This window comes from Pteropus medius, unplaced genomic scaffold, assembly GCF_902729225.1.
Source record: "Pteropus medius unplaced genomic scaffold, Ma_sr-lr_union100, whole genome shotgun sequence".
NCBI classification, from domain to species: Eukaryota; Metazoa; Chordata; class Mammalia; order Chiroptera; family Pteropodidae; genus Pteropus; species Pteropus medius.
The window spans coordinates 19,580,570-19,594,590 of record NW_024356249.1 but is presented as its reverse complement, the minus strand read 5'-3'; the positions used below and the strand labels follow the sequence as shown (position 1 = coordinate 19,594,590).

Genomic DNA, 14,021 nt, shown 5'->3' with positions numbered 1-14,021 from the left:
TATAAACTCAAAGTAAAAGAGTGGAAAATGATATTTTAAGCAAATGGCATTCAGAGAAAAGCAGGAGTAGCGGTACTAATATTAGACAAAATAGATTCAAAATAAAAAAGGTAAAGAAAGATACTGAGGGACACTTCAAAATAATAAAGGGAATCATGCACCAAGAAGACATAACATTTATTAATATCTATGCTCCCAATCAGGGAACCCCGAAATATGTAAAGCAATTACTAATAGAACTAAAGAGAAAAACAGTCCAAAACACTATTGTAGTTTGGGACCTAAATACCCCACTGTCAGATATGGACAGATCATCCAAATAGAAAATCAAAAAGGAAGTAACATCCTTAAATGACACATGAGAACAACTAGACATAATTGACATTTACAGAGCCTTCCATCCCAACTAGACATAATTGACATTTACAGAGCCTTCCATCCCAAAACAGCTGCTTATACATTTTTCTCTAGTGCACATGGAACATTCTCAAGAATCAACCACATACTGGGACACAGAAATAGCCTCAGCAAATATAAGAGGGTTGAAATTACACCAATCATATTCTCTGATCATAATGTTTTGAAACTAGAGATCAACTGCAAAAAGAAATCAGGAAGAACCACAAGTACGTGGAAATGAAACAACATACTACTGAAGAATATCTGGGTCAGAGAAGAAATAAAAAGAGAGATCAAGAGATACATAAAAATGAATAATAATGACAATACAACATATTAAAACTTTTGGGACATGGCAAAAGAGATCATAAGAGAAAGTTCATATCATTACAGGCCTACCTCCAAAAACAAGAACAAGCCTAAATAAACAATCTAATGTTTCATCTTAAAAAACTAGAAAAGGAAGAACAAATAAAGCCTAAAGTCAGCAGAAAGCAAGAAATCAGCAAAATTAGAGCAGAAATAAATGAAATTGAAAACAAAACAAAACAAAAAGATAGAAAAATGAATACTACAAAGAGCTGGTTCTTTGAGGTTAATAAAATTGACAAACTCTTGGCTAGACTCACTAAAGAAAAAAGAGAAAGGACACAAACAAAATCAGGATGAAAGAAGGGAAATTACAGCTGACATCGCAGAAATACAAAAGATCATGCAAGAATACTATGAAAAGTACATAACATCAAATTTAATAACCTAGAAGAAATGGACTAGTACTAAGAAAGATACAACCTTCCTAGACTAAATCAAGAAGAACTAGAAAATCTAAATAGACCAATCAGCAGCATAGAACTTGGAATAATCATCAAAAACCTACCAAAAAGTAAAAGTCCGGGACCAGATGGCTTCACCAGTGAAATCACCCAAATACTCAAAGAAGATTTAATACCTATTCTTCTCAAACTTTTTCAAAAAATCAAAGAAGAGGCAATACAGATTTGTATGGAAGCACAAAAGACCCCAAATGGCCAAAGCTATCCTGAAAAAAGAGCAAGGCTGGAGGCATCACTCTACCAGACTTCAAATTATACTATAAAGCGGCAGTAATCAAAACAGCATGGTATTGGCAGCAAAACAGACACACGGACCAGTGGAACAGAATCGAGAGTCCAGTGTAAACCCATATTTATATGGGCAAATAATTTTCAACAAAAAAGCCAAAAACATACAGTGGAGAAAGGAAAGCCTCTTCAATAAATGGTGCTGGGAAAATTGGAAGGCCATCTGCAAAAGAATGAAAATAGACCGTTATCTATCACCACACAACAAAATTAACTCAGAATGGATTAAAGACCTGAATATAAGACCTGAAACAATAAAATGCATAGAAGAAAACATAAGAACTAAATTCAAGGACAGAGGACTTAAAGAGGATTTTATGAATTTGACTTCAAAGGCAAGGAAAGTAAAAGCAAAAATAAATGAATGGGACTACATCAAACTAAAAAGCTTCTGCTCAGCAAAAGAAACCGTCAACAAGATAAAGAGATAACCATCTGAATGGGAAAATTATTTGCAAGCAATGCCTCCGATAAGGATCTAATATCTAAAATATAAGAAGAACTCATACAACTCAATAACAACAAAATATAAACAATCCAATCAAAAAATGAGCAGTGGACCTGAACAGACACTTCTTATAGGACATACAAATGGCCATCATATATATGAAGAGATGCTCAAGAACGCTAGCTATTAGGGAAATGCAAATCAAAACTACAACATGATACCATCTCAGACCTGTTAGAATTGCTATAATCTATATGACAAGTAATAACAAATGTTGGAGAGGATGTGGAGAAAAAGGAACCCTCATACACTGCTGGTGGTGAGACTGCAAATTGGTACAGCCACTATGGAAAACGGTGTCGAGTTTCCTCAAAAAACTAAGAATTGATCTACCATAGAATCCAGCGATCCCTCTACTGGGCTTGAAAACCTATATCCAGAAAGATATTTGCACACCGATGTTCATAGCAACAGTATTCACAGTGGCCAGGATATGGAAGCAACCAAAGTGTCCTACGATAGTTGATTGGCCCATATATACAATGTAATATTACTCAGCCAGAAGAAGAGATGAAATACTGCCGTTTGTGACAACATGGATGGACCTCAAGGTAATCATGCTATGTGAAATAAGCCAGACTGAAAAAGTAGAAAATCATATGATATCACTTACATGTGGGATATAAACCTAAAAGTGACAAATGAATAGGACAAACAGAGACTCAGGGACATGGACAATAGACTAGCTGTTATCAAAGGTAGGGAGTGGTGGAGGAGGGGAGAGGAAGATTGGGGTAAAGGGGGTCAAATATAAGGGGAAGGGGGAGGGTGAAGTGGGTAAAGGGGATCAAATATATGGTAGCTGAAGGAAACTATACTTTGCATGGTAATCACACAAAGAATATATAGATGTAAAATTATAATGTACACCTGAAAAATATGTAATTATGTTAACCAATGCTACCTACCCCAATAAACTTAATTAAAAAAAAAGATTTAACAGTTAAAAATAAAAGTCTACAAAAGAACAAGACTCAAGATTTTCAACAACACTGTGTACAAGAAGATAATGGGATAATATTTGAACTAGTAAAGGTAAAAAACTTTGAACCTAAACATTTATAACCAATAAAATATCCTCTAGGTATGGGGGGGGGCATTCTTTAGGCATAAAAACTCAGTTTTAATGCAAAAAGACCTTTAGAAACACTCTTTCAAGAGGTACTCTAGTCAGATGAAAAATGTAACTATGAAATCGATACAAAATATAAGAAGAATGAGTAACTAAAAATTTTGTGGTCTAAATAACAAGAATATATGTATGTATAAATTCTGTAAATATTAATACAGAAAGGTAGGTGAGAACAAAGGGAGATGAGACCATGCTTAGGTAAATTTTTACTTAAGGGTATGACATAGATATTGCTAATCAATGACATATATATCCTATATACATATATATAGTCTATCAGTATATATCTTAAAAAGTTAGGAGTAAGGAGAGAGAGAGCAAGAGGAACTTAACCTGTCCAATAGTGGATAGAAAAAGATGGCAAATAAGAAAATAGAAAACATAGTAATTTAAAAAGCATGAAAAAAATAACTATTAAATTCTAATAGTAAACTATTTACAAGAATGTAAATGGGTTAACATACTGATCAAGAAACTTTCTCTCAAACTGGATTTAAAAAAGCTACTGTATGGTTTGTCTATAAGAGACACATTTAAAATAAAACAGTAGAGAAAGCTGTAAACAAAGTGAAAAGTTGTACCATGAATATGACCAAAAGAAAGCTCACAGTAACTATTGTAGTATTAGGCCATAAAACTCAAGGTAAAATTTTTTAAAAATTAACACTTAGTGATCACGAATGCATATACACTTAAGAATACTTATAACAGTCAGAATTCTATGTAAAAATAAATTAATAATTATTGACATATTTTAGCTCACCCCTCTCAAAATCATAAATCTGAATTTAACCTTCTCTTCACCTATTCTCTAGGCCATGCCTTGGGTTTATCATCCTTTAAATTGTTCCAATTCTGAAATCTTAAATTCTATTACTTCACTCATCAAATGCAATCTCCTTTTTAGATCCAATCTAGACCTTGTTACAGGCAGACCAACAGAATGATTCTTATTTATGATTCTCTGTGCCTCTGCCATGTTATCTTTCTGACCAAACATCTTGAACATCTCAAGGGTTCAATCTATCTACCTCCTGAATTCAAGGTGGAATGGTTTCTACCCACTATCTTACTGAAATTCCTTTTGTTGCTATTTTCTTTTTACCTTTTTTCAATCACAGTCAACATTCAATATTATTTTGTATTAGTTTCATGAAATATATTTTCCCATCCGTTTACTTTCAGACTGTGTGTGTCTTTCTATCTGAAGTCGATCTCTTGTAGACAGCATATGTTTTCTTATCCATTCAGTGACCCTATATTTTTTGATTGGAGCATTTAATCTATCTACTTTTAAAGTGATTATTGAGAGATACATAGTTATTGCCATTTTATTATTCATATTTGTTCTTTTTTTTCCTTTCGTCTTCCTAAAGAAGTCCCTAAACATTTCTTGTAATACTGAATAGGTGGTGATGAACTCCTTTGTTTTGTTTGTTTGTTTCTTTGTTTGTCTGGGAAGTTTTTATTTCTCCTTTAATTTGAAATGATAGTCTTGCTCTCTAAAGTTGTCTTGGTTTTGCTTTTCATAACTTTAAATATTTTGTGCCTATCCCTTTTGGCCTGCAAAGTTTCTGTTGGGAAGTCAGCTGAAAGTCTTATGAAGTCTTATTCCCTTGTAAATAACTAACTGCCTTTCTCCTGCTCCTTTTAGAATTCTTTATTTGCCTTTAACTTTTGACATTTTAATTATAATGTGTCTTGGTGTGGACCTCTTTAGATTTTCTTGTTTGGGACTGTCTATGTTTCCCGGACTTGTATGTTTATTTCCTTAGCCAGGTTAGGAAAGTTTTGTCATTATGTCTTCAAACTTATCTTCCTTTTTTAAAATTCTTTTTTTTCTGCTCCAGTCGGGTGTTCTCTGCTACCTTGTCTTCCAATTTTTGACTAGATTCTCTACTTCATCTAATTTGCTGTTTATCCCTTCTGATATAGTCTTCATTTTAGTTATTGTATTTTTCATTTCTGACTGGTTCTTTTTGATGGTATCTATGTCCTTTTTTATGCTTACTACCTTTTTGTGGAAGTTCTCACTGAAACCATTCTCACTGAAATCAATTCTTCCCTTAAGTTCATTGAGCATTTTTATAATCAATGTTTTGAATTCTGTATCTGGTAGGTTTCTTGTCTCCATTTTATTTAGTTTATTTTCTGGAGTTTTCTCTTGTTCTTTCTTTTCAGACATTGTTTCTTTCTTTCCTCATTTTGGCTATGTCTCTGTGTTTGTTTCTTTGTGTTAGGTAGATCTGCTAAGTCTCCCAGTCTTGGTTGGTTAGCCTTATGTAGTAGGTGCTTTGTGGGACCTAGTAATGCAGTTCTCTTGATCACTTATGCAGGGTGCTCCAGGAGTTTCCCTTGTTTGGATTGTGTGTAGTCGAGGCTTGAGTGTTATTGGCTCTCAGTAGGTGGGATTGACCCTGTTTTTGTTTTTGTTTTTGTTTTTTGCTGTGAGAATTGGTCATGCCTACAGTATACGACCTGCTGCTTGGGGGCTGACATCATGGAGTATCTCAGTGCCTGCCAAGATTATCCTTTGTGTGTGCTATTTGTGGGGCAAACAGGTGATGCTCTAGTGTGGTCTGAAGCCAGTTTCTGGATTTGTTGGTTCTGGGGCTTCTTGGGAGTGGCTCCTGTGCATATCAAGATCAGCACAACCTATGACTGGCCCAGTGCTACCTGGTAGGAGCTACAAAGTGATCTGCAGTTGTTTGCTGCCTGTGCTGGATCTGGAAGTGTATGGAAGAGGCCACACTGTGAACCTAGACCACCTACTGCCAAAAATGGGCCTGAGGAAGCTCATCAAAAGGCTCAGAGCTCCCTGAGGCCTGCTACTGACTGCTAGTTGCCCATAAGGCTCAGCCATTGAAAGAGCCTTGGGTGGATTGAAAGTTCAGTGACCCAGGGTTTCAGGGAATCACTAGCGGGGTGAGTGGCATTCACCAGGTTAATGCAGATTCAGATTTGGTACCAGTGCTGAGCCTGAGGCCACTCAGCAAAAGATTCAGAGCATACTAAGGCCAGCTGCCAGGAGCCTGGGGCCCATGAACCCCTGAGAGTTGTCCAAGACAGACTGCCACACAGGCCAGGGCTGGCTGTTCATTCCTGAAAATGCCTCTGGCAGTGTGCAGTTTGAGTGGGGCGGGATCCCAAGGAGTCACCAGGGCAGAGCAAGCTGAGTTCATCAGGCCAATTAAAATTTAGATTTGGTAGTTTTAGGGGAGAGCTCAACACAGGAAAGATTGTGTCCACCTATAGGCTACGCAGTAGGAGGGTTCAACACAGGGACAATGGTGATTGTCCCTCTGGCCCTCATCCTGAAGCCACACAACTCAGTCTCTCCCTCCATGTCTCCTAGGACCCCAAGCCACCGTGTCTGTGCAGGAGCCCAGGGTGAGTGCCTGGAAGCAGGACAATCTGTGCGTAAACCCTTTAAGATAACACCTGGGTTTCTAGCACCCCAGATGGACAGAATATTCCCTGATGTTCACTGACAGATGTTGTGGGCAATTCTCTTCCTGGCTCTGGTGCTCTGGACTGGGGATCCTGGTATGGGCTAGGACGCCTTGCTCCTTGGCAGAAACTCCACAGTGGAGATATCCATCCCAATTCTCAACACATGGATATGGGACCAGCCTGTTTCACATCTCCTCCCATCCTACCAGTCTCCATATGGCTTCTTCTCTATATCCTTAGTTATAGGACATCTGTTCAGCTGCTCTTCAGCTGGTTCTCCAGGTCGATTGTCCTATAATTTAGTTGTAATTTTAACATGGTCATGGGAGGAGGTAAACACAGAGTTTACCCACTCTACCATCTTGACCTGTTGCTTTGATTGCTTGACTGCCAATTCAATAGATATTTATCAGTCTTTATTTTCCTACATTCAACTGCTACATTTGAGTATGTAGATTATTCCTTTCTTCTTTAAATTAACTCTTTTTTTGGCTTCAGTGACAACACACTGGTTATCTTTTTACTTTTTCTTTACGGCTTCTCTCCTCTGATCACCCTTAAATATTGGTCATATCCTCAATCCCATCCTTAGTTCACCACTTGCCTCACTAGAAATATGCTCTCTAGGAGATCTCTTTCTCATTCAGGTTTTCAACTATCACTCTGATGCTGACAACTCTCAAATCTCTTCAGTCTAGATTATTCCTTCTCAAGGTAAACTTGGATATCTAACTGTCACTAGCATTTCTACATGGTGGTCTCACAGCCCTAGCATGTTCCAATAGAATGCTTCGTCATCTCTCGCTGGACTGTAGAAATAACTTCTCACCTCCAGGCTTCTTCCTTTACATAGCTGATAGAGTAATATTAAAGTCTAACTGATTATAGCACTCCAGCCCCTACAGAGGTCAGTATTTCTGTGATTTTTCTATTGCCTACTTCTCTGATGTCACCTTTTACCACCTTCTGCCTCTCATTATCTGCTCACCTCATGCTCTTTGCTATCTCTATACTTTGCTCATGCTATCTCACCTGGTTAAATGCCCCACTAGCCATTTTCTTCTGTCCTATTATTGATAAATTTTTGATAAGAACAGCACTTCTGTGCTCCTATCTATACTTACCATTGCCCTTTCTAAATAATATTATAATTATTTGCTTACTTTTTTTTTCTCTTCCTCACAATTTGGAGCTCCTAGAAGGTGCAGAAGATAAAAAAAAATGACAACGAATAATTAAAATATAGCATGTGCTGTGAAATGCTATAAGTGCAATATTTATCTACATGATATAGGTATTAAAATGAAAACACAGAGAATAGGCACCAAATCCATACAGAGAAATACCAAGGAGAGCACCTTAGAGAAGAAACCTGAAATGAATTTTGAAAAATGAGTTGGCATTATCCAGACAAATGGTAGAAAATGAATAAGTAGTTGGTAAAGAAAATATATAAAAAGAGAAAACCTAGCCTACATTAGAATCATATGACTGAAACCAATTGAGCAAAACATAGAATGCCATGGGGATACTTAATAAGTTTGGGTCAGGAGGTGAGGGTTAAGTGTGAAAATGTCCTGCATACCATGAACACAAATTGGGATTCTATCCTGGAAAGATAAAATGCTATAAAATGCTTATTTCAATTTTATGTTTTATTTTCTTGGACTTTTAATCACCAAGCTACTCATAGTTCTAACTTTAAAATCCTAAATCTAAAGATGGTCTCACAGACTTATTCTGTGGTAGCTATGATTTCTGGGGTCTTCTTTGAATTATGAAATGTTCCCTGATGTCACAGGAGGACAAGCTTAAGAGAAAGAAACACCAAAGGGTAGCAAGATCCACCATTTCTTGAGCCCCCACACTGCCTTTGTATTAGGAACTTTAAAAATGTAAGCATCAAAATAATTCTTCAAGGTGTAGAAATGTTGATGAGAGAGATTAAGAATTGAGACCACACATCTAGTAAGTGGTGACTATAGCCATGTTGTATGACTCTACAGACTGTACACATTCTGCTTTGTGACATGGAAAGGACTCTTCACACCAAAGAATATTAGAAAATTACAAAAATGTAGGATGTATCTTAGCTATTATAGAGAAGACTATGAATAAAGTCAACATGTGAAAATATGTGCATGATAAGTCAAATTCAAAGAGAACACACATTGATCAAAACTATAACAGATTGATTTAAATTATAATTAAAAGGACATCAATGATGAAAGAGACTTCTATATACACATTTCAAAGTATAATGGTAAGAAAATGGTGCTGCCAAAATTGGAAAGCCATGTGCAAAAGAATGAAACTAGACTGCTATCTGTCACCATACACCAAAATTAACTCAAAATGGATCAAAGACCTAAATATAAGACCTGAAGAAAACATATGTACTAAACTCATGGACCTTAGATTTAGAGAGGGTTTTATGAATTTGACCTCAAAGGCAAAGGAAGTAAAAGAAAAAATAAATGAATGAGACTATATCAAATAAAAAAGCCTCTTTACAGCAAAAGAAACCATCAACCATCAACGAAACAAAGAGACAACCAACTAAATGTGACAAGATATTTGCAAACAATGCCTCCAGTAAGGAGCTAATATCCAAAATATATAGAAACTCATACAACTGAATGATAACAAAAACAAACAATCCAATTTAAAAACTGGGCAGAGCACTTGAACAGACACTTTTCCAAAGAAGACATATAGATGTATGCAAAGGTGCTCAACTTCATTCACTAGCTATTAAGGGAATTCAAATCGAAACCACAAGATCCCACCTCACACCTATTAGAATGGCTCTCATCAACAAGACAAGTAATAACAAATGTCGGAGAGGTTGTGGGAGAAAAGGAACCCTCATACACTGCTGGTGGGAATGTAAATTTCCTATAGCCACTATAGGAAACAGTATGGAGGTTCCTCAAAAAATTAATAGAATACCATATGACTGAGCAATCCCTCTTCTAGCTATCTACCCAAAAATTTGAAGACATTTATTTGTAAAGATATATGCATTCCAATGTTCATTACAACACTATTCATGATGGCCAAGACAGAGAAATAATAGAAGTGCCCTTCGATAGAAGATTGGATAAAGAAGATGTGGTACACTCATACAATGAAATATTATTTGGCTGTGAGAAAAGATGAAATACTGTCATTTGTGACAAAATGGATGGATCTTGAGATTATCATGCTAAGCTAAATAAATCAGACAGAAAATGTTGAGAAACATGATTTTACTTATTTGTAGGATGGAAAACAGAAAGCAACAAATGAACAAGACAAACAAAACAAACTCTCATAGACACAGACAATAGTTTAGTGGTTACCAGAGGGAAAGTGGGGAGGAGGGAGGTAATAAGGGTAAAGTGAGTCAAATATATGGTGACAAAAGGAAATTTGACTTTGGGTGGTGAATACACAATACAATATACATATGATGTATTATTAAATTGTACATTTGAAACATAATTTTATTAACCAATGTCACCCCAATAAAGTTAATAAAAATAAATAATAAATAAATAGAAAAATTTTGTCTGTAGTCAATATGCACATTGCCTTTAGAACAGTCTTGGAGCGTCCAAACCTTCCAAGCCATACAACTCTGTTTGGCTAATACCACCTAAAAGATCAGTAAGATCACATAAATGTCCTTTATAATGTGCAGATTTATTAATTTTTTTAAAAAGGTAAACTGTGTGCCTAAGGAATAAAAATATTTACTAAGAAAAATTGAGAAGATTGATATGTGTTAATTATCCTTTCTCATTTTTTAGAAAACATTTTTTAAGATACATAATAAGATCATTTTCTGGATTTTGCCTAGAATGGACTGGCATATGCATATGCTTTGGGATTTGTTTTTTCCTTTAAAAATCAATCTTCCACACAAGGAAATGAACTTTGGAAGAAGGGGGTTGTAAAATAAATTGTATTGGGTGAGTTTTAATATTTACTGTACAGATAATTTCGAACCTACATATAATTTTATGATCTTCATAGAGTGAATAGACAACCTATTTCTACATTTTTTGAAATTCTTTATATACTCACTGCTGAAAAGTTTTAGTAAATATACATATAGAGATTTATAATCAGTTTTGGATTTCAAAGAGTTGTTTTGTGGTTGTTTTATATTGCATTAAACAGTCTACCAAGTACTTAGTCTTTCCCTTTTTTCAGATTAACATAAAATTTACACGTGCACAAAAAAATCTTTCTTTAACATTTAGAATTCAAATGATGGGATACTGAGCATTACTCTTTTGTACCTGGAGGCTACAGACGTAATAGCAAAAAAGCGGTGACCTGAAATCAATATTATCCACCAGGAATGTAGATGGGAGATTAAACCTGGGAGCTCATAGGACAATGGCTTCATCTAGTAAATCAAATGGATAAAAATAAAAAAGAAATAATAGAAAGCTCAATTATTAATGTAGTTTTTCTACATTGAGATATTAAAGTAAGTCTTGTTCCTAGTTCTAGTTGTTTCTCAGTTCTATTCATTCTTCAACATTTTTTGAAGGTTTATTTATAAGCAAGTCATAATAAATAACTCCATGAAGCTAAATACTCCCATTAATTCTGTATTCTCATCACCTCTAAATTCCTCTTATTTAGTAAACAGTAGGCAAGTATGTTTTGAAAACAGAAATGAATAATCAATAGTAAAAAATCCAGATATAATTTCATAAAATATTAAGTGCAAGATTATTAGTCTTATTTTAATGAATGTTTCTAGAGCATATATTTACTATTATTTAAACAGCTTCTGCATGTTTTATCTTAATGGATATTTAAGACAATGTAACTATTGATAAATATTTTAACTAAAGTTATCAGAAAACCTTTACAATTAAAGCTAAATCTCCTTAACATAATTACGTTTAGAGATTATTTTAACTCGCATTGATACATAACTTAAATGAGTATTAAAATGAATTGTTATATTTTATTATGCATAATAATGTGTTCATAACTAATTATTATGAATTAATAAATTAAGATTCCCTTTTGTTAAATGAATTTGTACTGGGAATATTTACTATAAAATATCAACTTCTTTCATTTTTTTCAAAAAATGATTATATTGTTTTAAGAGTAGCCATTAGACAGACATACATGCCATTCTACATTGTCATCTTCTTTCCCAAGAGTTAGCAACTTAGTGAGTGGATTTCCAGTGGGACCAGCATCATTCTGAGGAGATGGGTGTGCATACTGTACCAGAAGTGCACTGCCTGGTGTTGGAGGGTAGGACCGTTTAAGAGTCTGGTTGATGATCTGGTGATCAAGGGTCATGAAGGGTTTTACTTGCTGTCTTTGGATTTTCTGTAGCTGAGTCCCTGCAGAACTTTCCAGGTGTGTGGGGACCTACAAAATAGAAGCCAAACAATTACAATATGTAGCATTATCTGGTAAATCAAAGTTCTATTTTCAATAATTGAATTATGGCAATAAATAAACTAAAATGGAACTGTTAAAATTGAAATAAGCTCAGTGTAGAAACATTGGAAAATAGAGAAAAGTGAAAAAAATCATCAAGATTTTCACCATCTTGTTTCTCTCAAAATATATAGCCTATACTTTTATCGTAATTTATGTAAGATATTAATAGATTATAGTTTTTAAGAGGCAATTTAAACTTTACTAAAATATTTTAAATTCTGTGTTTTTAAGAATATCCTTCAAAATTACATGCAACTGAAACAAAATTTGGAATAAATATATAAGCAGCAATAATTTTTGAAGGTCTAAAAAAGAAAGGCTGAAATAATGCAAGGAAAATATAGCTGACTATTATTAACGATTTTTATATAATATATTTCTTAGGTTTTCTTATATTATAAATCTAAATGTTCTATGGGATATTATCACAACTATCATTTATAAAACTGAAAAACAAACAAAACTCATAGACACAGACAACAGTTTATTGGTTAACAGAGGGAAAGGGTGAGGAGAGGTAAATAAGAGTAAAGGGGGTCAAATATATGGTGATGAAAAAAGATTTAACTTTTGATGGTGAACACATAATGCAGTATACAGATGTATTATCAAATTATATGCTCGAAACCTACATAATTTTATTAACAAACATCACTCTATAAATTTAATTAATTGATTAATTCATTAATTTTAAAAATTATCCAGGAGGGAGCAGAAACTAGAAATGTATATATAAAATAGTAAGCGTGATACTTTAGGGGTGGTGAAAATCTGGTGATTTTTTTTCACTTTTCTCTATTTTCCAATGTTTCTACACTGGGCTTATTTCAATTTTAACACTTCCATATTTTCACTTTATAATAACAATACTATGAATTGACTGAAAAAAAAACATTCAGAGAAAAATCTAACCAGTGTCATGTGCCAACTAAGCAACTGGCCAGTATTCTGAAACCCTTTTTTCAAAACATAGACTTAAAATTCTGGGCATCTTCAGTCTAGCTCTCATAGTTAACGACATACCATTATTTGTATGAGGACAATTTTAAGCATTTCAAGCTTTTCTTTTAAAAGCCTCTGAAAGTAGCATCGCCTGACAGTCTCCTTTATATTTACTAGGCTGTGATGTGGCTCCTAATACATTTTCCTCAAGTGGCCTATGTATAAACCTATTTAATATTTCCCTCATGTTATACAATAGTAAAGATTGCTGCACAGTGCTTATTTTTTCTTTTATATCAGTTACACAAACTACTCCTTAAATCCCTTAACATGCATTAGCCCAGATAAATAGCCTTTATAAAGTATTTTGCATTTAAATTAGCTGATTGGGGTATAATATTGTAGTAGTTACTTTAGTTTAATTCTGTTATGCTGACATTTTTAGCATTATTTTAATTGTACTACCATAAAATAATTTTTCAGGCATGTAAAAAAGATTAAGATTGGTAATAAAGATTACACATATTACTAATTATATTGCTATGAGCTTTAAAGTTGTAAAAGAACATTTCATTAAAATGCCAGGGTAATTATTTTAAGGTAGCTATTCAGGTTATCTTTCAGTTTTAAGTTAATTATTCTTTATCTGCATACATTTACAAAATATACATTTTAAATAACATTTTCAGATTCACAATCTGAAAGATCTTTCACACAATGTAACTGAACACTACATTCAGAACAGTGTGTATCTACAAATGAAAAATATCTCTTATTCTTGGAAAAGTATGTTGAATAAATATTTATAACACTTATTAACTAATTTATTTCTCACTTTTCATCCACTGGCTCTAAAAGCCATCATTAGAGTACTTATTGCATTTTGTGTTACATCTGGAGCACAAGAGAAGTCATAGATGTGATCTCAGGGCCATAACAGTTTTCAATGTAGTTGGGCAGCATTAAAATCAACTATAGCAGAAAACAATGATAATAA

At 34.1% G+C, this 14,021-nt stretch overlaps 1 protein-coding gene across 4 annotated transcripts in view; it reads right to left on the bottom strand.

The window, feature by feature from the left end:
• The window catches only part of TFEC (transcription factor EC), a 193,888-nt gene that overhangs the window by 52,654 nt on the left and 127,213 nt on the right, over window positions 1–14,021 (bottom strand). For all 4 annotated transcript variants that reach the window (XM_039860747.1, XM_039860749.1, XM_039860750.1 and 1 more), the window contains one exon: window positions 11,756–12,007. In XM_039860747.1, coding sequence (XP_039716681.1) covers window positions 11,756–12,007 — 252 coding nt within the window. The remainder of the gene's footprint in view (window positions 1–11,755; window positions 12,008–14,021) is intronic.